Source organism: Aotus nancymaae, unplaced genomic scaffold (genome assembly GCF_030222135.1).
Source record: "Aotus nancymaae isolate 86718 unplaced genomic scaffold, 86718_ANA_hifiasm-v0.15.2.pri h1tg000008l, whole genome shotgun sequence".
Classification (NCBI taxonomy): Eukaryota; Metazoa; Chordata; class Mammalia; order Primates; family Aotidae; genus Aotus; species Aotus nancymaae.
Window position 1 is genome coordinate 1,284,055 of NW_026988419.1, and position 22,285 is coordinate 1,306,339.

Here is a 22,285-nt window from a genome sequence, read left to right on the forward strand (position 1 = left end):
GAGAGGAGGAAATCTGCAATTACCAGAAAGTACTGAGATTGTCACAGCCAAGAGGAGCCAAGGAGACATGATGACTAAACGTCATATGGGATCCTAGATGGGATCCCAGAACAGAAAAAGGACATTAGGTAAAAGATGAGGAAATTGGAATTCAGTATGCGGCATTAGTTTAATAATAGTGTGTCAATATTGATTCCCGGTAGGAGGAGGGTGAGGATGGAAGAACATCCTAGTGGGGATTAGTATGCTGATTACTTCGGTGACAAAAGTGTGTGTACGCCAGACCCCCATGACATGCAATTTACCATGTAACAAACCTGCACATGGACCTACCTACCTGCCCCCTGGACCTAAATTAATCATAGAAATATATGTCTATTTTACTGGAAACAAAATTTGAGTCATTCAGTGTGGCAAATGTGCCCTCGTAATGCAAAACGCTAACAATAGGGGCTTCTGGATGTGGAGTGCCTCAATATAACATCTTTGCAACTTTTCTGTAAATCTAAAACTATTCCAAATAAAAAGTGTATTTTTTTTAAAAAAATTAGGCTTGGTAAGAATGATGTTCTTAAAGAAAACTCTGGCATAAACGTTCTTTGATGATGAAGCAGCTTTTTTGTTCTCGAGGTGAGCGCGCAGTGCGGTTCCCCTGGAGATCTCAGGAAAGGCTGAGACATCAACTCCCCCAAAGCAGCGGCCTGGAAGAGCACATTCCCTCCGGTGCCTCTTTATTGAATGAGTCATGCTATGAATCATCTCTAACGACAGTCTGCTCCTTGAGCTTACCCCACCTTGAGGGCATATCAAGGTGGCAGTAATAACACACTTCACGTCCAACCTAATCCTTCTTCATGACGTGTCAGTGAAGAGGAGCAACTCTTGTCAGAAAGAACCACTTCACACTGGAGAATACAAACTGGAAACGAAAACATGGGAATCATCCAATTTTTACCCTGAACTAGGGTCATGATTGACATTTGGAGCAGGACATTTCTCCACTGCATGTGACACATAGCTTCTGGTCCCCAAGCATGTGAAAACCAAAAACCACCGCACACATTTCCAAATGTCCCCAACTCCCACCTCCCACCTGCCCTACTCCTCAAGGATCAGTAATTGCGACTCAGTCCTGTGAAATTAAATTGGAAGGAAGACAGTTGTTTTAAATGTTAAAGGAGGAGGAAAACAGACACCCTAAAAAGAAATTAACTACACATGTGACAAAACTGTAGCGAACTAAATCCACACACTAGTACAAGTCCAGTTGTGGAGAGCTGAGTCAGATGGGTAGACTGCACCCATGTTCGGTGTGATATTGTACTTGTAGCTTTACACGATGTGGCCACCGGAGGAAATTGGGTAAAGCGTTCCTAGGTTCTCTCTGTATTACTCCTTACAACTGCATGTGAATCTGCAATTATCTCAATGAAAATTACTTTGGGAGGCTGAGGCAGGCGGATCACGAGGTCAGGGGTTTGAGACCATCCTGACCAAAATGGTGAAACTTGTCTCTACTTTAAAAAAGAAAAGAAAAGAAAAGAACATTTCTTTCTTTTTTTTCTTTTGCTTTTTTTGAGACAGAGCCTCCCTCTGTTGCCCAGGCTACAGTGCAATGGCGCATTCTCGGCTCATTGCAACCTCTGCCTCCCGGTTCAAGCGATTCTCCTGCCTCAGCCTCCCGAGTAGCTGGGATTACAGGCACCTACCACCATGCCCACCTAATTTTTTGTATTTTTAGTAGAGACAGGGTTTCACCATGTTGGCCAGGCTGGTCTTGAACTCCTGACCCCGTGACTGCCCACCTCGGCCTCCCAAAGCACTGGGATTACAAGTGTGAGTCACTGTGCCTGGCCTGAAAATTTCAGTGGAAAAAAAATAGCAGGGACAGTTATTGAATCCTAAATGCTAATCTCCCGCCCCCCACACTCCACCAAACTCTCCTACTTCCATTCAGCACCATACAGTGGGCAAAGGTCTACTTATAGACTCAGGGACACCAGCATTCAAGCCTTAACTCTCACTAGCTGTGTGACCTTGCATGAGGTACATAACCTCTCTGAACCCCAATTTCCTTGTCTAATGAATGCGAATGACGCTACTGATTTACTATTGGAATGGTTAGGTGTCAGATGTGAAGTTCTTGGCACAAGGCAGGTGCTCCATCAATGGCAGGGATTCCCCTTCTCCAGCCCTTAGAACTTTCTCTGTGCAGCACTTTCAACGGCTCTTACCCCGTTTCTTGCACTGCACTTGTCCCAAAAACTCTGGGCCACACATTCAACCTGCACACAGACTTCCTGCCTCCTGATACCAAGGGACACTACATGCCAGTAGACAGCTTGACAAATGTGTAGGCTGAGCTGAGCCAAGGTTCCGCATCCCGCTCAGGGCAGCTGGCTGCTCACTTCCTTCCCCAACTCCCTCCCCAGGGTGGCCAGCTGCAGGCCATAAACAAGCCAGCACCTGGAGGTCGTATCGGGACGTTCTGGCACCAAAATAACTTGGAGGGCAAGGACTGTTCTGACCTCTGGTCTCCAGGGATTGGTCTTCCAGCCCTTCCCTCCGGCTGTCTCACCCACATAGTTCCAAAGGTCGGGCTTATTAACATCCACCCTGACTTAGGATGTCCTGGGGTCAAGCAATGCAGGAACCAACGGGCTGGTCCTCTCACCGGGCACCGCAGGGCAGAATCCCAGTCTGGCTAGCCCAAGAGCTCTAGCAGGACTCAACACAGCAGGCTGTGCGCTGTGGCAGAGGGCAGGGGAAGGGCTCAGTGCAATGGGGAACAGCTTTGGGAATCCCCAGAGGAGCATGCCACCCTGGCCGTCCCTTGCCTGGGTGCCCTGAGAGGGGCACGTGTTGGAATAGTTATGCACCATTGCCTTAGCACAGGAGGGAAAAGAAAGAGGGACTGTGTCTGATCCTGCTAACCCAGAGCTGAAGGCCCAATCTTCCACCTGTAGTCTAGGGTATTATAAATCCTCCTCCCAACCCCTGAATGCCTGAGTCAACACACAGGTCCACATCTTGCTTGGTCTGAGATCCCATCCAGGCTTTCCAAGTGGAGCCTCCTCATCTAAATCCCAATCTCCAGGACCCAAACGGCTGGAATCCTGCTGAACAGTTGGGAACCTTCATGTGAATGGAACCCATGCCCTGGCCAGCCCTCCACCGCCATGTTCTGTCCCCGAAACCTGATCCATGTGTTTCCCACATAGAACCCCTCCCATCACCCTCTGCCTTCTACGAGTGGGTTGAACTGTGGAGAAATCTCCAACCCCCCTTCACCCTGCTCCCTTAAAGCATGGACCAGAGCCTACATATCCCCAGTCCACTCCTGGGCCACCATGAGCCTGTTCACTATCTGTGCCATCAGTAACAGGCCTGGTGAGTACCTCAGGATAGGAAGGGACCCCACAAAGGAAAGGCCCCTGGTGTCCCTGCTATTATCCCTCCTCCACATGTAGCTCACCTTCCTCTCTGACACTGAGAGTGCTCTCTCCTCTGCCTTTCATGCCCAATCTCAGGGAAGCACACTGTAAGGAAGCCCTGTGACTCACAATCAACTCTTTTTTCTGGGGCACTCCATCTCCAGGGCCGGGCTCTGTCATCACTGGCCACAGGATGTTGATCCTCCCAGCCAAAGCTGAGCCAGTTGGATTCTCCTTCCCAAGAACTGCCCACTGGGGCCAAGAGACACAGAGCTGGGAGTGTGTGGTGCTGAGCCGCATGAATGGCTGTTCCGGAGACGGTTCCTGACCCCTGGAGCTTCTCTGATTGGCAGCTCAGGTTCGTCCTTCAGTTCTCTGACCACACCAGGGTCCTCCCACTACATTCCGTCTCCCACCTTAAGTTAACCAAATCTGATTTTGTTTCTTGCATTGAATGGAACTTACCCAACAATCCAAAGCTCAAACGGGCACCTGGACCCAAAAGTTGAATCAGTAACCAAGAGTATTTTTGTCCACGTGTTCTCTGCCCTGTTTAACTTAGGAGGCTCTTTAGGGGCCTGGAAGTTGGGATGGGTCGGGTAATTAGAAACATACACACTGGGCTGTGGGCAGTGGCTCAGGCCTGTAATCTCAGCACTTTGGGAGGCTGAGGTGGGCAGATCACCTGAGGTCAGGAGTTCGAGACCAGCCTGGCCAACATGGGGAAACTGTCTCTACTAAAAATACAAAAAATTAGCCGGGCATGGTGGCATGCGCCTGTAATCTCATCTATTCAGGAAGCTGAGACAGGAGAATCACTTGAACCCAGAAGGTGGAGGTTGCAGTGAGCCAAGATCGCGGCACTGCACTCCAGCCTGGGCAACAAGAGGGAAACTCCGTCTCAAAAATGGAAAAAAGAAAAGAAACATACACACTGTTCCCAGAGAAATAGCTCAGACTGGGACCCCTGGGAAAGCCCCTGGACACACCAAGGGCCCCACCAGGTGAGCACATTGATTTCAAGATGCCTTCTCTCCCCGATGGGCCAGCAGTGAGCCCTTCTGTGGAAGGCTGGCCTCCTTCTCTCCAGCCCTCCGACTCCAGGGACCCTAAAGGTGGCTAGTTCTGTGTCACGTCATCAACTCAGCCTCCCCAACAAATCAACCAACTCATGACCCAGGGGAGAACAGACAAGCTTTATTTCCCGGAAGAAGACTCATCCTTTCGTACTTAGCATAACTCCAAAGGACTAAACTGTGGGGCTTCGCTCGTTGCACTGGTAACTACAGGCCACTTCCTGGCATCCTGAGCCGATGTCTTCACTCATCATTGTCATTCTTGTCTCTCTTCACCTCCTCAGCTTCTGCATCTTTCAGATTCTGACGAGCAAACTCCTCAAAAACTAAATTTGCATCCTGATAACTAAAATAAAACAAATATTTTGATCATTGCACGCTCTTTGATGCTGAAACTGGAACAAGATCCTTGATCTTTTTGCAACAAAGGAACTGATCAAGGTTTTCCCCATGATAGAACATGGGAGCACGCCATTTTCCTGATGGCTTCGTTTAAAGTTTCTTTAACTAGCACCAATGGGAGAAAACGAAGGCAGAGTGAGCAAGCACACTCAGTGTAATGGAATGTGCGTGCCTTCAGCACTAGGGAGTGGAAGGGAGGTAGCGGATGTGCCTCCTGAGCCAGCTGAGAGCTTGGGATATGCGCAAAGACTCAAAGAGGGGTCTGTGCTGGAGGAGAAGGTCCCAGGACACAGGGCAAGTCAGGGCCACGTTCAAAAGGTTCATTTACCTGTCCTTAGCTGTAAGCATGGAATAAAAGGGAAGGAAGAGAGAGAGAGAGACAGAGAGAGAGAGAGAGATCTGTTAGTATAAATTCTATATCAAAGCTGTACCTAGAAAATGTCCACCTTTTAGGCAACGTTACAGTTTGAGAGATGAGGCTTAGATATAAGTCGTTCATGATCACGGCACGTAATTCCTGCCTTCCTGCCTTTCCCACTTCAACAGCTTTTCTCCTTGCATTTTATTTTATTTTTGAGACCAAGTCTCACTCTCTCACCCAGGCTAGAATGCAGTGGCACGATCTCTGCTCATTGCAACCTTTGCCTCCTGGTTTCAAGACATTCTCATGCCTCAGCCTCCCAAATAGCAGGGCTTACAGGCATTCGCCATTATGCCTGGCTAATTTTTGTATTTTTAGTAGAGACCTGGCTTCAACCATGTTGGCCAGGCCGATCTCAAACTCCTGACCTCAAGTGATCTGCCCGCCTCGGCCTCCCAAGTGCTGGGATCACAGGCATGCGCCACCATGCCCGGCCTCTCCTTGCATTTTAAACCACTGCTTCCTTTACAATGTGCCACAACCCTCACCTCCTCAAATGAATCCCCCCCAGTCTCACCTCTAGGATGCTTTCCCTGATCAGCCTTGCCCCTTTGATGTCACTTCTCCTTTCTTATTTTTTATTTATTTAGTTTTTGAAATGGAGTCTCACTCTATTGCCCAGGCAGGAGTGAAATGGTGCAATCTCGGCTCACTGCAACCACCCGCTCCTGGGGTTCAAGTGATTCTCCTGCCTCAGCCTCCCAAGTAGCTGGCATTATAGGTGCCCACCACCATGTTTGGTTAATTTTTATATTTTTAGTAGAAATGGGGTTTTACCACATTGGCCAGGCTGGTCTCGAACTCCTGACCTTAAGTGATCCACCTGCCTCAGCCTCCCAAAGTGCTAGGATTACAGGCATGAGCCACCGCACCCGGCCAGTCGTTTTTCCTTTCAAAGTATTTCTCCTTCCATGTCCTCTGGGCACCATTGAGGTCAGAGTCGCCAGGGTGCCGTGAGCATGTGCACCCTGCCCACCTCCATCTGTCAGGCTTCAGAGGGCTGAGACCTGGGACTTGATGTTCACCAGCACCCCAGGGTTAGGGGGTGCATTAAAGCTGAGGACCAATGCTAGCCACACAGTTTTCCATTTCTGCTGACACATTGATTTTGTTGTTGCTGTGTTTTCATGTGTTTTATATCCCCAGACTAATTGCTATTAATATGATAGGTTTTTTTTTGCTTTCTGCCCACCTAGTTTTAGGGAGCACAGTGGTGATTTGCTCTCGTCTCTGGTGCCCAGCTGGCAGCCAGCACTGGGGGGGAGTGTCTATGAGGGTCGCTACATACAGGGCCCTAGAGAGGCTAGCTTGTCAAAACATCCCCTGGGCAAGAAATACCCTGCAGCCCACAGTGCCAAGCAAGGAAATTACACTAAGTGGGACCATCAGCCTTGAAGAGGTGGCAACAAGGAAGAATCAGATCAGCATCTGGTTCAGTACAGATGCTCTCGACAGGGAACAATAAAAGCTTGGTAGCATGTCACGGCACTTATTACACAAAAATTACTTGGCCCCCGGGCTCCAGCAGGGCTAACTACACATAGCTCATGTTTTCTCTGCTTAGAATCTTACCAGCCTACACTCAGGAAGCCGAGGACTAGGCAGAGAAGATAGGAGAGATGACATTTGGTGACTCATCTATCTCTAGCAATCAGAATCGTGCAACCATGAGGTGATTTGTCTTAACCTTTGCTCCCAGAAATCTCATAGTACAACACATCATTGTTTCATCCCGACACTGCGATATGTTCACTGTTAAGGCCATAATGGCTAGAACATGAAAGTTGTATATGGAGAAAGAATTTTTAAAAAGTAAGTCAGGCCGGGCATGGTGGCTCACGCCTATAATCCCAGCACTTTGGGGGGCTGAAGTGGGCAGATCACCTGAGGCCAGGAGCTTGAGACTAGCCTGGCCAACGTGGCAAAACCCCATCTCTACTAAAAATACAACATTAGCCGGGCACGGTGGTGCGTGCCTGTAATTCCAGGTTTTTGAGACAAAACCTAAAATAAATGGGAGGGGGACTCATTCTAATGTTTAAATGGCATCTCACTATCAATATAGAAAAGCTACTTGTAAAGTCTGAGAAAAATAAACCCTGCTTGTTTACCACTTTCACTTAAAATAGTCCTCATTCCTGTACCTGTGGAGAGTTCTCATTTAGACAGATCTCTTTTCCTTTCCTGTCAACTAAGCTGCCTTCATGTAAAGAGAGTGTTTCTCCAGAATTTCTGAGATTGCACCTATATTATTTTTGCTGCTTTATTTACCTTGTTAGAAAGAGAGTGATTCAGATCAAATTCATATACCACACAATTTACCTTTTCACAGTGAACAGTCTAGTGGTTTCTAGTATGTTCTCAGAGTCATACAACTATTGCTTCATGTCACATCCATACAAGAGCCAGCAGATTTACAATTCAAATGAGCTGAGGTGTCAGGAACCCAGCCTGACCCTCTTTTCTAGTATTTTCTGTATTCTTACCATAACTGCCACTGTAAAAAATATCTATCTTCAGTCCTGGCACGGTGGCTTATGCCTGTAATCCCAGCACTTTGGGAGGCTGAAGCAGTGGATCAGCTGAGGTCAGGAGTTCAAAACCAGCCTGGCCAACATGGTGAAAGCCCTTCACTACTAAAAATACAAAAATTAGCCTGGTGTGGTGGTGGGCGCCTGTAATGCCAGCTATTTGGGAGACTGAGGTACGAGAATCACTTGAACCCAGGAGGTGGAGGTTGTAGTGAGCCGAGATTGTGACAGAGTGAGACTCCATCTCTAAAAAACAAACAAACAAGCAAACAAAAAACAGTTGTCTTCAGCCAGGTGTGGCGGCTCACGCTTGTAATCCCAGCACATTGGGAAGATGAGGCAAGACAATCACTTGAGCTCAGGAGTTCAAGACTAGCCTGAGCAACATGGCAAGATACTAAAAATCAAAAAAATTAGCTGAGGGTGCTGGCATGCCTGTAGTTCCAGCTGCTTCAGAGGCTGAAGTAGGAGGATGGTTTGAGCCCAGGAGGTCGAGGCTGCAGTGAGTTCAATCATGCCACTGCACTCCAGAAGACTGGGTGACAGAGTGAGACTCCGTCTCAAAAAAAAATTATCTTCTTTTAAATGTCTGTTAATGCTCTCAAGTGAAAGATGAAGCTTTTCGCTTCCAAATTAAATGCAAAAGCCTCATGCTCTCAAATTAAGTTTTTACCTAAATCATCTTTAAGTCTAAATCCAGGTCTGTTGACAGCAGAGCTTCTGCTTTTAAATCATTCTTGATAAAACCTAAGGAGATTGTCACTGTCCAGGAGCAAGGATTCTACATCTTGCCGACTCCAGCTGAAGGTGGATAAACTACCCGGCTCAGCACTAAACAGACAGGCTCTCCCTTCCCACCAGACTATTCACCTTGTATATGACATGGAATCTCTTATACCTGGCCACTCCCATGCTCTGAGGTATGGTCAAGAAAGACTAGAAATAAATCAATAATAAATCTGCAGGTAGTAAATAACTAAAGAAAGCCAAAAACGGACATAACTGACCTGAGACCTCAGGCTGAGGGTGCATGAGGCGGAATGGGACCTCAGTGGCAACTTCACTAGAAAAAAAAGAATGAAGATTGGTGAGAACACACACACACACACACACACACACACACACACACTCTTTTATAAACAAGCAGCAAAGACCTATGGCTGCGGAGATCACAAAAGATCCCCAGGCCCAAGATGAAAGACAATGCAGTACGATTTTTCTTTTTTTTTTTTTTAAAGATGAGAGTCTCGCTCTGTTGCCCAGGCTGCAGTGCAGTGGCGCAATCTTGGCTCACTGCAACTTCCACCTCCTGGGTTCAAGCAATTCTCCTGTCTCAGCCTCCCGAGTAGCTGGGACTGCAAACGCATGTCATCATGCCTGGCTAATTTTTGTATTTTTAAAAAGTAGAGATGGGGTTTCACCACATTGGTCAGGCTGGTCTCAAACTCCTGACCTCAGGTGATCCACCTGCCTAGGCCTCCCAAAGTGCTGGGATTACAGGCATGAGCCACCACGCCCAGCTTGCAGTGGGATTTAAAATAAAACAAAACAAAACAGAAACGATCGAGTAGAAATTGTGAAGGTATTCCAGTCACTTCACTTACACGTTCATGGCTAAGGCAGCCAGTCTATTTAGGTTTCCCTTGCTCCTATTTAGTAGGTACCGTGATATTGGGAGTGGATAAGAGGTGAAATCCTGCAGAAAGGATTTTTAAAATACATTCTTTGCAACAACATACACCATGTTTAATATGTTAAAATTTCTGCAAGGCGCCGGGCGCGGTGGCTCACGTCTGTAATCCCAGCACTTTGGGAGGCCGAGGCGGGTGGATCACGAGGTCAAGAGATCAAGACCATCCTGGTCAACATGGTGAAACCCCATCTCTACTAAAAATACAAAAAATTAGCTGGGCATGGTGGCGCGTGCCTGTAATCCCAGCTACTCAGGAGGCTGAGGCAGGAGAATTGCCTGAACCCAGGAGGCGGAGGTTGTGGTGAGCTGAGATCGTGCCATTGCACTCCAGCCTGGGTAACAAGAGCGAAACTCCGTCTCAAAAAAAAAAAAAAAAAATTTCTGCAACTGGTATGTTGCTGGTTGGGCGCAATCTCTTGCTACAGGGCAGAACAGAGATGAGCAGGATCCACTGAATTCCAAAAGCTAAAGGGCTGTGGGGTGACTTGGATTTTTTTTTTTTAACACAGTGTAAACAAACTTTTTTTTTTTGAGACAGAATCTCACTCTTACTGCCCAGGCTGGAGTGCAAATGGCATGATCTTAGCTTACTGCAACCTTCACTTCCCGGGTTCAAGCAATTCTGCCTCAGTCTCCTGAGTGGCTGAGATTACAGGCATGCGCCACCACCCCCAGCTAATTTTTGTATTTTTAGTAGAGATAGGGTTTCACCATGTTGGTCAGGCTGGTCTCAAACTCCTGACATCAAGTGATCCTCCCACCTCAGTCTCCCAAAGTGCTGGGATGACAGGTATGAGCTACCATGCCCGGCCTTGGAATTTATATAAAACAAAGGAAGGGCCGGGTGTGGTGGCTCAGCTGAGATCAGGAGTTCGAGACCAGCCTGACCAATATGGTGAAATCCTGTCTCTAATAAAAATAGAAAAATTAGACAGGTGTGGCAATGCATGCCTGTAATCCTAGCCACTCAGGAGGCTGAGACAGGAGAATCGCTTGAACCAGGGAGGTGGAGGTTGCAGTGAGCCGAGATTGCATCACTGCACTCCGGCCTGGGCAACAACATGAGACTTTGTTTGAAAAATAAAAACAAAAAAACAAAAACAAAGGAAGGAAGTAGAAGGGAAATTTAGAGAAAGGACAAATAGAAAGATGGGGAGAGGAGATGAAAAAACCAGAGTTACTCCTCACTTCACCCAGGACCCAGGGCCTTCTACCCAAGGCTTACCTCCAGACCAAGCACCTCTTTTTACAATGAAGCACCCTCATCAGACCCAGGAGCAGCTAGGTCTAAAAGTAAAGGTGGAACCTGGGCTCCAGGTGAGGGAAGGAGATGAGAAGAGTTGGGATGATGGGGGACATAAGCTCTATGCCTGTCTCAGACATTTCTTAACTTGCCGCTTTTTTGTGCATAATTTAAAAGTCAGCCATCACTATTTGCAAAATCAAAAGGTAGAAACAACCCAAATGTCCATCAGCAGTTGAATGGGATAAACAAAATGTGGTATATCCATGCAATGGAAAATTACTGAGCCATAGAAAGGAATGAAGTGCTAGTACATGCCACAACACGGATACACCTTATGCTAATAACACTACGCTAAGTGAAAGAAACCAGTAACAAAAGGCCACATGTTGTATGAATCCATTTACACACAATATCCAGAACAGGCAAATCTATAGAGATAGAAACAGATTATCAGTTCTGCCAGGGACTGTAGAGAGGGGAAAGGAGAGTGACTAGTTAATGGGGATGAGATTTCCTTTTTGGGTGATAAAAATGTTCTGGAACTAGATAGTGGTTATGGTTGCATAACAGCATAAGCATACTTAATGTCACCAAATTGTGCACTTTAAAATGGTGAAGGCCAGGCGCAGTGGCTCACACCTGTAATCCTAGCACTTTGGGAGGCCAAGGCAGGTGGATCACTTAAGGTAAGGAGTTCAAGACTAGCCTGGGTAACATGGTGAAACCCCATCTCTACTAAAATTACAAAATTAGTCGGGCATAGTGGCGTGTGCCTGTAATCCCAGCTACTCGGGAGGCTGAGGCAAGAGAATAATCACTTGAACCCAGGAGGCAGAGGTTGCAGTGAGCCATGATCATGCCACTGCACTCTAGCTTGGGCAACAGAGCAAGACTCTATCTCAAAAAAATAAAATAAAATAAAATGGTTAAAATGGTAAAATTTATGCCAGGTATGGTGGCTAATACCTGTAGTCCCGGCACTTTGGGAGGCCAAGGCAGGAGGATCACTGGAGGTCAGGAGTTCAAGACCAGTCTGGCCAACATGGTGAAACCCTGCCTACAAAAATTAGCCAGGTGTCATGCCACACACTTGTAATCCCAGCTACTCAGGAGACTGAGGCAGGAGGACCACTTGAACTCAGGAAGTGGAGGTTGCAGTGAGCCAAGATTCTACCACGGCACTCCAGCCTGGGTGACAGAGTGAGATTCCATCTATAAATAAATAAATAAACAAATATAATGGTAAAATTTATGTTACGTGTATTTTACCATATACGCCTGCATGTGCATGCACACACACACAAGCTGGCCACGTGGAGTGTGCCAGTTTTCTGGGTGCATATGTGTGTGTCCTTACCCAGGCGTAGGCCTAGCTGTGGTCCCAAAGAAATGCCTGTGAGTCACGGTTCTGTGATGCATCTGAAGGCAAAGCATCATTCCTAGCACCTCTGAGCACAACTGCCCAGAAAGCAGCTTTTACCAGAAACCGTTCTGGAGCCCCAGGTTTGCTGCCTTTGATATTTTGAGAGACAAGCAAAGAAGGAAGGTGAACAGGCTTACCTGGAGGTGAGCTCTCCCAGAAAGCTAGGAAACACAAAACAGATGCCTGTGGTAACTGTCACAGTGGTAATGCAGCCCTTTCCCATGATTCAGAGGCAGGACACAACCTCGCTCTCACGGTCCTCACACCCTAACTCACGACCTCCAGAGTCTTTGCATCCCTTAATGTTCAACTTCATTCCTCCTCTCTACCTGTGACATCTTCTCTTTCTCAAGATGATTAGTTGAAAAAGGCCAGGCGTGGTGGATCATGCCTGTAATCCCAGCACTTTGGGAGGCTGAGACTGGTGGATCACTTGAGGTCAGGAGTTGCAGACTAGCCTGACCAATGTGGTGAAACCCTGTCTCTACTAAAAATATAAAAATGAGCCGGGCATGGTAGCAGGCACCTGTAATCCCAGCTACCTTGGAGGTTGAGGCAGGAGAACTGCTTGAACCCAGGAGGCGGACATTGCAGTGAGCTGAGATTGCACCACTGCACTCCAGCCTGGGTAACAGAGTGAGACTCCATCACAAAATAAATTAAAAAAAAAAAAAGTCAAGCCCTAACATTCAAGATAAGTCACAGAGGTCATTGTGAAATACTTGCTGGTCGCTTTTCTTGACTGCTTAAAGAAACTCCACCCTGTTTTTAGATCCTTTTATGGAGAATCTACTGTGAAAAATAAAACAAACACTATGCTAACAAAAATGCAAACCAGACCCACGTTCTACTTTGTTAGAAATTTGGGAAACTCTTTTTTTTTTTTAACGCTTATTTTACTGAAGGGAATTCTTTACTACTTAGAAATATGAAACCAAGACACAGACTCGCTTTGACAGCAGAACTACCCCAAGTCTCATCCAGGTAACAGGCCAGAGCCTTTGGCACTGGAATTTGAAATAAAAATGAAAACTCAACTTATTCCCTTTTGGTAAGATTAAACAAATGGAAGAAATTGGCTTCACATGAAAACAAAAGCGGAGACCTGTTTCCTTAAAATTCGGATATTGGCCTTCTTGTATGAAAAGGATCTCCTATGTCCTGTGATTACGAGTGTGAGAAGGGAAGGGAAAGTCCCCACTTTATGGATGGATACCTTCTAAGATGCAAATACATGGAGATTTCCTGAGTTATTTCACAGCAGTTACTCTTTTCTGAAGGATAACATTTGACTAATCTTCACTCTTGCACATCAACTTCCACCACGTGCACATATGCACACATATTTTGCAAAGTGCCACTAAGTGTGCATCCATTTCAGAGTCTGTTTCTCCACCCCTTCCCACCTGACATTTTCTCGGACAGAAGCGTGGTACTAGACAAACAGAGCCTCTCCCAAGCTCTACTTGGTGATCCAGTGGAAGCTGTGGGCCTTTCCTTGCGTTCTGTCTCCCCATCATTCAGGAAAGGAACAGTTCAGACCATCCAGGACCAGGATGGAGTGGTCCGAGGGTTGGTACCGGGACACTTACCCTGACACTGTGAGCTTCACCTTGATCTGGTAAGACACCAGAATCCCCAGGACGGTCCGGTCTATGCCCTCCTTAATGCTGCCCAAACACAAAGGAAAAGGAGAAGGATGATGGAGAGCAGAGGAGGGTGAAGAGCAGATGGGCGGCCCTTCCGTTCCAGGCAGACACACCGTCATGGAGGTTCTCCAGGGACTGGAGAACTCACTGAGCTGCCGAAGTCCTAGAAGTTTGCATACCCGGGGAGTGGGTGGGGGGATTTCTTGCATGCACTGGAGGAATTCCTGTGTCTTCTCCTCTGCAAGTTCCCAGAGGGCAGAGCATGCACCCTCTTCTCTGTGCGCAACCTCTGCAAACGTACATCCCCAGTCATCCTTCTCGGCTCCTCCCTCCTGCCACCTGCCAAAACTTGCCATCTCTACAAGCCCCCAAGTCCTCCCACAGGCTCTGCCTGCCTGGATTATCTCACCAACTCATCTCTCACGTGCCAGGCCCCTTCTCTGAGCTCTGTGGCCACCTGCAGGTTCAGCGTCAGAAGCCACCCATGAGCTGCCCTGGCCTGGCTTTGCTACTTCATCCCCAACTGTGTCATTGCACCCCTGCACCAGACTTGCCAACACAACCCAGCTCCAGAATGCTCCCTCCTTTTCTCCTGCCTTCCAAGATATCCAGCCGTGTGTCCCCAGCACCCAGACTCAGACCTGGCACCGAGTGAGAGCCGTCAGTGTTTAAGGGAATGAGCGGGATGTGTGACAGCCTCAGATGTGTCCCCAAAGACAGTGCAGTGTGACGTTCCTTGACAGAAACATCATTCCAGATCCCACTAATAGGTACTGAAGTCCTACTATCTCGCAGGCACCATGCTGGGCATTTCAACGCAGATGCTTATCGTGTGTGATCCAACGCAGAAGACATGAGTACGCCAGGACATCCAATAACAGGAATTAAGGTATGAAAAATATCATGAAATGCTAACAAAAATCATGTGAATAATGATAGAAAACAGGCCCAAGAAATCTGAAGGCTACAGGCAGAAGGCAGGGGAGGGTGGTACAGCTCTGGGAAAGGAGTTCGGGTGGTGGCCAGCAGGTGCTGAGTCTGGAAGAAGACATCAGCCCGGGAGCCTCTGAGGGGAGGTGTCTCAGGCACATGTTTCCAGGCCACAGTGCTCCCCAGAGAGCTCCTTTGGCTCATTGGTGTCTGGAGCTCCTTTAAAAGAGGACAGAATAGTCGGGCATGGTGGCTCACACCTTTAATCCCACCACTTTGGAGGCCGAGGAGAGCAGATCACCTGAGGTCGCGAGTTCAAGACTAGCCTGACCAATAAGGAGAAACCCCGTCTCCACTAAAAATACAAAATTAGCTGGATGTGATAGCACATGCCTGCAATCCCAGCTACTTGGGAGGCTGAGGCAGGAGAATTGCTTGAACCCGGAAGGTGGAGGTTGCAGTGAGCCGAGACTGTGCCATTACACTCCAGCCTGGGCAACAAGCATGCAACTTTGTCTCAGAAAAAAAAAAAAGAGGACAGAACAGCCAGGCGTGATGGCTCACACCTTTAATCCCAGCACTTCGGGAGACCAAGGCAGGCAGATGACTTGAGTTCAGGAAGTTCGAAACCAGCCTGGACAACATGGCGAAACTCCATCTCTACTAAAAGTACAAAATTTGCCAGGTGTGGTGGTAGAAGCCTCTAATCCCAGCTACCCAGGAGGCTGAGCCAGGAGAATTGATTGAACCCAGGAGTCAGAGGTTGCAGTGAGCCAAGATCGTGCCACTGCACTCCAGCCTGGGTGACAGAGTGAGATCTTGTCTCAAAAAATATAAAAGTAATTTTTTAAAAAGAGGACAGGATATCTTTATCTGGACTTGCAGAATGTGGCCAAGGACCTAGTGAAGAGGTGAAGAGAGGATGCCTCCAAAGGGAAAAAAAGGGTACAAGCTTCAGATGTCCCCACTGCTGGGATTGACTTTTTTTTTGAGACAGGGTCTCATTTTATCACCCAGACTAGAGTGCAATGGCACAATCATAGGTCACTGCAGCCTTAACCTCTTGGGCTAAAGCAATCCTCCCATCTCAGCTTCTCAAATAGCTGGGACTACAGGCATGTGCCACCATGCCCGGCTAACGTTTTAATTTTTTGTGAAGATGGGGTTTCATCATGTTGCCTAGGCTGGTCTCAAACTCCTGGGTTCAAGCAATCTGCCCGCCTTGGCCTTCCAAAGTGCTGGGATCACAGGTGTGAGCCGCTGCCCCCGGCTGGGATTCACTCTACCTTGCACTGAATGGGGCTGAGCAGCTGGTGAATGGAACATGCTCTGCCACATGCCTGAGGACACCCTGCAATCTTTGTCCCTTGGCAGCTTCCTGAGCTGGGAGATTTGCTGTGCAGTGGACTTTGCTCTGCCATTAACGGATTCAGTGTCCTTGGATAGTCTTTCATTCTGGCTCAAGCTCAATTTCCTTATCCATAAAATGCATATAAAAACACCTTCCCCACAGAGGGCTGGAGAGTCGAACATGTTTAGAAACTAGTCCACACACAATGGAACATTCCCGCAGTGTGGGGCGCCATCATCATTCATATAATTCCTATGCCCTCGAATACGTTGATCTAGGCCCTCAGTTTCCCTGACATTCTCTCTCCCAGGGCTTCACGAATGTGCTCTAGAATCTAACACAACAACTTGGCCAATTATCCTCAGAAAAATCCTTTGACTCCCACCTGCTGTCTGCTAATTGTTCACTGTTCCTCACTCTTGGTCTCAGAGAGTGTGAGCTACTGAGCGTCAGGGTCATGGAGTCAAACACTTCAGCCTCCTGGCTATTGGCATCACCTCAGAGGTGGTCCACTGGGGCCACAGAGGAACCCCCAGCACATCACATGGGGAGGTGGCAGTGAGTGGGCCTTGTGCCTGGGTTTTGGCTCCAACCCAAAACTCTCAGAGTTCACCAACAGACACACTCTCGGGAAGGGAAGCCCAAAAACGTGGCTCGGAAGGACAGCAGACGCTGACTTCGGAACTTCAATGTACAGTCTTTGCTAGATCTGCCGCCCAAATTCAGCCAGTGGTCCTTTGAGTTAGGGTCAGCAGATCAGAACTTAATATCATTTAAATTCAATGGATAGCTAAAGTCATTACGACCTCCTGTTCTTCCCATTTCCTGATGGAAATGGATGAATGAGTGAGTGTATAAGTGAAAGAATACAGCCAAAAGCATTACTCAGTTTACATGCTTAGGGCACTACACTGGCTAGTGATGCTTCAGAAAGCAGGAGCTGACATTCCTAGAGCGCTCACTGTCTGTCAGGCCCCACGCTTTACATGGATTTTCTCACTGAATCCTCATAATCACTCTGTGAGACTTAAACTATTATCACCCCCACTTTACAGACAGGAAAACTGAGGTTCTAGGGGAACTCAAGGCATTTTCCCAGGGTCAGCAGCAGAGCTGGGGTTAGCGCACAGCTGTCTCCAGGGCCCACGGTGTGACCCTGACATCACACCAGGGGTGAGAGTGGAATCCTTGTTTGGACCCCTGCGTGTGCACTCTGTACTACACACACCAGGCCCCCATGCTGCATAGGCGTGCCTGTAAGCCCAACAAGGTGACGTGAAGGGGAGCAGACCAGCGCTGGCCTGTGCTGCCAATGCTTATTCCCTGAGCCTTGAGGACTCACATGGTGCTAGAGGCAAGGTTTGTGTCCTCGTGCTTGATCTTCCCGTCCAGGGCAATGCCTCTCCTTTCTCGATTGTTAGACAGCAAGGGCACCAGCGTCAGCGTCTTGGTCAAACTGCTGTTTGGTGGCACTTTCTCTCTAGAGGAAGAACAGAGGAGATTTATAACCAAAAGAGCTGCCATGGGCCCCATGAGCCCCTATGTGCCATTAAGCATTTTCCAGGATCAACATCCCTGATGGACCTCCTGGGAAGATCAGAACTTGCCTTTTGAGAAGCAGAGCAGTGCTTGTGAAATCTCAGGGTGGGCTGGCAGCAACAGGAGGATATTTCTTCAAGCAACTCAGCCTGTTCTAAATTGCTGAATTTCTAGAATGTTCTATGGAGTTAATGAGACCAACTGGCTTGAGAGTCAGAGACCACAGTTTCCTCCTGAGACTCTGAACCATCCGGTGGCCTGCAGAACCTTCTGGTTAGCGTCAGCAACAAGCCCAGGCCAGGAAGGCTCTTGTTACCAAAAAATGTCCCTATAAGGGGGTCACAGTGTGACTGTGTGGTAAGTTGTCTAGAGGAGCAATGCAGCGACCCACAGTTTGTGGCTCACACAGACCGACTAGCTTGGGTCTAAAGCAGCACATGCTTTTTCTCTACTGGATCTTCTTCATCATTAGTCAGGCTGTAGATTTCTCAACATCTGACAGATGGCAGGGACCCTGTGCCAACGGGTGGGTCTGGGATCAAGCTGGGGACACAGCAGCATGTATTTCTCCAGGCAGACACATGGCAGCATGGCCAGGGCCATGAAGCAGCCTCTGAGGCTGGAGAGTTGGCTCTTCTGTTCACACGCGTGCTGTGTGCCAGGCCTGGTGCTAAGGCCTGTCCTCAAAAACTCTCACCTTACCCTCATCAACCCCATACCAAGAAGGTTCTCCCAAGATCCTCATTTTCCAGACAGGAAGTGTGCCCACAGTCATATGGCTGCACACTCTCGGACGACAGAGCCCATTTGTGCCAGAAGCACACCCTCATCCTGTACCTGGCCAGAAGCAGGTGGGGTGTGGCTAGCATCAGGACCATTCTAAGGCTGTCCTGAGACAGCTGGAAGTCTGAACTGCCTCTCTGGGAAAGGATTTCCCCTCCCTAATCAAGTTACTCTGGATAGGTAAAAGCAGCTGTCCCCTATCCTGCCTCCAGTGTCTACAGGAAGCTCTTCACAGAAATCTGCCAGAGCCCAAGGTGGCCACATTCTCCCATCTGGGTCCTGGTGGAACCTCTCCTTACGAGCATAATTTGGGCATTGAAAATTATGAAACAGCATTGTGAAGATGACTGAAATAGGAAGAGTTGGGCTCAGAGGATGGCCTTTTTTCTTGTGCAGAACTTGCCAAAGGACTATGCCAAGGCACTGGGGCCACTTCCAGAGCTTCAGGATGTGGGTTTGGATGGTGGGGACAGCTTGGGAGTCAGGTCTGACCTGGTTCCATGGAAGCCTGCCCACTAAAGCCCCAGAAGCCACAGGGTTCAGGGACGATGGTTCCTGCTCTGCAGCTTTCTCAGTGGCCTCTAGCCTGAGACTCGTCAGGTGTCCAGTCCAGCTCCCAGGCTCCTCCAGCCTTTGGGGGCCTTTGAGATGCTTTCCAGTTTCCTGGGTATCATTGACCCCAAAGGCACCCAACACTTTGAAAGAGGACCAAGTTTGCTTATACCCGTTACTGGAGGTAACAGAATAATAATAATAATAAAATAATAAATAAATAAATAAATAAATAAATAAATAAGAAGAAATGAAAGAGGACCAAGTGATGGAATATATTTTAGGGGAAAACTCGGCCAGGACCCTTTGCTCCCATGTTGCTGAGCATATGTGGAAAGATGAACCAGGGCCAAGACCCCCAGGGCACAGGGATGCGCGAGGATGCCCTAAAGGCTGAACAGAGCCCAGGCTTGGCCGAGAGGAGATAATGGGTGGCAGTTCCTTCCTGTTTTCCTCCCTCATAGACATATGTTTCAACTTAAGGTTGAATCTGTTTTGAGTAACAGTAATAGTTTCTCCTAAAGTTGCTTGTTAAATATTACCATATAGGCCAGGTGCAGTGGCTCATACCTGTAATTTCAGCACTTTTGGAGGCTGAGGCAGGTGGATCACCTGAAGTCAGGTGTTTGAGACCAGCCTGGCCAACAGGTGAAACCCAGTCTCTACTAAAAATACAAAATCAGCCAGGCATGGTAGCGGGTGCCTGTAATCCCAGCTACTTGGGAGGCTGAGGCAGGAGAATGGCTTGAACCTGGGAGATGGAGGTTGCAGTGAGCTGAGACCTCACCACTGCACTCCAGCCTGGGCAACAGAGTAAGGCTCCATCTCAAAAATATATATATCTCTTACCTTATATTATCTTAAAGAATCAGTTTGTCTTTCATCACTCCCCTACCCTAACCTTCCTCTAACCATGCTAATATTTTTTACCTACAATGTTGCTTAGAACATGCCAGCAAGGCAAAGAGGACAGACCTGCTCAAGCTATCCTCTTGGGGAGCCGGAAGTCGGAGATAGGGGAACATCGCCCCCCACCCCAAGCCATGTATTGAATGAGTCTATTTGACTTTGTGGCACACAGCAAAGCGGGGCAGGTCTCTCAGGCCAGCATGAAGGAACCATGGCAGGATTCTCATTTCTTTTTGGTTCTAACAAAGGGGCAAAAGTCATTCACAACAACCAGCTAAGAATAGGTACATTCTAACCCAACTGTCACTGGTATCAGATTTTCAATTTGAGATCAAAAGATAGGGAATCCCAGCCTGGGTTGACAGTTCATTTGATCATCTTCTGGAAGGTAGGAATACTATCAAATTCCTAACAATTCATTCCAAGGATAAATAGAAAAGGCCAGTGGATCCCATGGTGACATCTCTGTCTTTATTTCCTCCTCTGCGCCATTCTTTAGCTTGGATTAATCCTCAGAACTCCTGTGAGACGGGCACGGAGGGGTATGGTAGATGCAGAGCTGAGATGCTAACTTTCTGTGCAGCCCTCAAAGGGAGAAAGAGGAAGGAAGTGGAAGGCTGGCGGGCTAGCCGAACATTCTAGTTCCCTCTTCAGCAATAAACGGTGAGGAACGTGACACAGAGGGCTGAGCCACCCAGGAAACGGAAACCCAACAAGCTACTCACTGTGCTTCCTCCATGGCCACGGGCTTGACGTAATAATCACTCGAGTAGAGAACCACATTGGCCACCTGTTCCACTGCAAGGGAAGACAGGAGTCGGGTGGTCAGCGCCGGCCCCCCGCCCCACACATGCGCGTTCCCTGCGGCCTCCCAGCGGACACACTGCTCTCGCCTCCCTGCTGATGGTTTCCTTCCACTTCCCAGGCTTGGCTTTCTCAGCCCTCAGCTTTGAGGCTGCGCTTTTTTTCTTTTATTTTTTATTTTTGAGATGGAGTCTCACTCTTGTTGCCCAGGCTGGAGTGCAATTGTGCCATCTTGGCTCACTGCCACCTCTGCCTCCTAGGTTCAAGTGATTCTCTTGCCTCAGCCTCCTGAGTAGCTGGGATTACAGGCACCCACCATCATGCCCAGCTAATTTTTGTATTTCTAGTAGAGACAGGGTTTCACCATGTTGGCCAGGCTGATCTCGAACTCCTGACTTCAGATGATCCACCCGCCTCGGCCTCCCAGAGTGCTGGGATTACAGGTGTGAGCCACCACACCCGGCGCATATCAGCATTTCTGAACCTCATCTATGATGGACTCACAGGGAAAGAGAAAAGTGGTATATGACACCCAGGCCCACTGCTCACCCTGGCTTGCCTGGGATAGCCCATTTCAGGACTGGAAGCTCCACGTCCTCAGTCCTGGACCACCTGGACAGTTAGTCACCCCAAGATGTATAAGTCTAACTGTCTTGGTCATCGAATGTTTGAGTTAAAAATCGAACTTAGAGGTTACGCTCACAGGTCATTCCATCATGTCTTTCTCATGAAAGAGCCACGTAAGACCATTATCTAAGATCCCTGTGCTTTGACGCCCTTTGAGCTGAGGAAGCATGTGGGAACAGCAGGCAGGAGGCGCCTTCCCTGCAGGATATGGCAAGGTCGGCCAGACATGATGGCCACTGGAGGTGAGACAGTCACACTTCACCATTTACCAAGCGCTTCCACATGGAACCTCTCCTTAGAGCCTTACAAAGCCTTGAAAGACAGATGAGGAGCCCCTGCTGTGGATGCCAGCTGGGACTGCAGAGCCCACAGCATGAGCCCACAAATTAGGCCTGACCCATGACACTGTGTGGCACCTGTCCACAACGATGATGACTGTGGGGCCCCTGCAGGAAGGCATGACCACGGAAAGAGATCACTTTTCAGGAATTTTGTTCCATGACAAGAGCCAGCCCAAGTGGGCAGGAAGTTGAATGAGAAAACGGGGAAGGTCTTTCTCCCTCTGCAGTCCTGCTGCCTATCATAGCAGAGACAAGCAGCCAGTTCCAAGGACCCAGAAGGGCCTTATCAGACCAGAGGAGCAACCCCGCAGGAAACAGGATCAGAAATTCTAGGAGACTCTACCCTCTACTTTTGAGAAGAAGGTCATACCGAATGCTTTAATCTTCTTCACTGTCTTCTCCGTGTTGTTGGTGACAGTCACGGTCACAGGGATGGGCTCCCCATGGAAATAGATCTGGAAAAGTCAGCAGATAGGTCAGAAGAAGAGAACAGCTGTGGTGGTGTCTTCAATCTCGCAGCTTTCTAGATTCATCTCAATCCCTTTCACTAGAATAAAAGCGGGGGGCAGATAAA

General features: G+C 48.3%; 2 protein-coding genes across 6 annotated transcripts in view; both read right to left on the reverse strand.

Moving 5' to 3' along the window:
• Nucleotides 1-3,696, reverse strand: part of DGKD (diacylglycerol kinase delta) — a 118,420-nt gene extending 114,724 nt beyond the window's left edge. The window contains exon 1 of one of the 2 annotated variants that reach the window (XM_012434141.3): nt 3,564-3,696. In XM_012434141.3, coding sequence (XP_012289564.2) covers nt 3,564-3,614 — 51 coding nt within the window. In that variant the 5' untranslated portion in view covers nt 3,615-3,696. The remainder of the gene's footprint in view (nt 1-3,563) is intronic. The other variant, XM_012434140.3, reaches the window with a different exon arrangement.
• A 915-nt stretch (nt 3,697-4,611) lies between these two features.
• The window catches only part of SAG (S-antigen visual arrestin), a 40,963-nt gene continuing 23,289 nt past the window's right edge, over nt 4,612-22,285 (reverse strand). The window contains exons 9-16 of one of the 4 annotated variants that reach the window (XM_064372876.1): nt 22,082-22,166; nt 20,665-20,737; nt 17,499-17,636; nt 13,819-13,896; nt 12,364-12,387; nt 8,872-8,927; nt 5,241-5,250; nt 4,612-4,856 (exon numbers count right to left, since the gene is read on the reverse strand). In XM_064372876.1, the coding sequence (XP_064228946.1) occupies nt 4,754-4,856; nt 5,241-5,250; nt 8,872-8,927; nt 12,364-12,387; nt 13,819-13,896; nt 17,499-17,636; nt 20,665-20,737; nt 22,082-22,166 (567 nt within the window). In that variant the 3' untranslated portion in view covers nt 4,612-4,753. The other 3 variants (XM_064372877.1, XM_064372880.1, XM_064372879.1) reach the window with 3 other exon arrangements.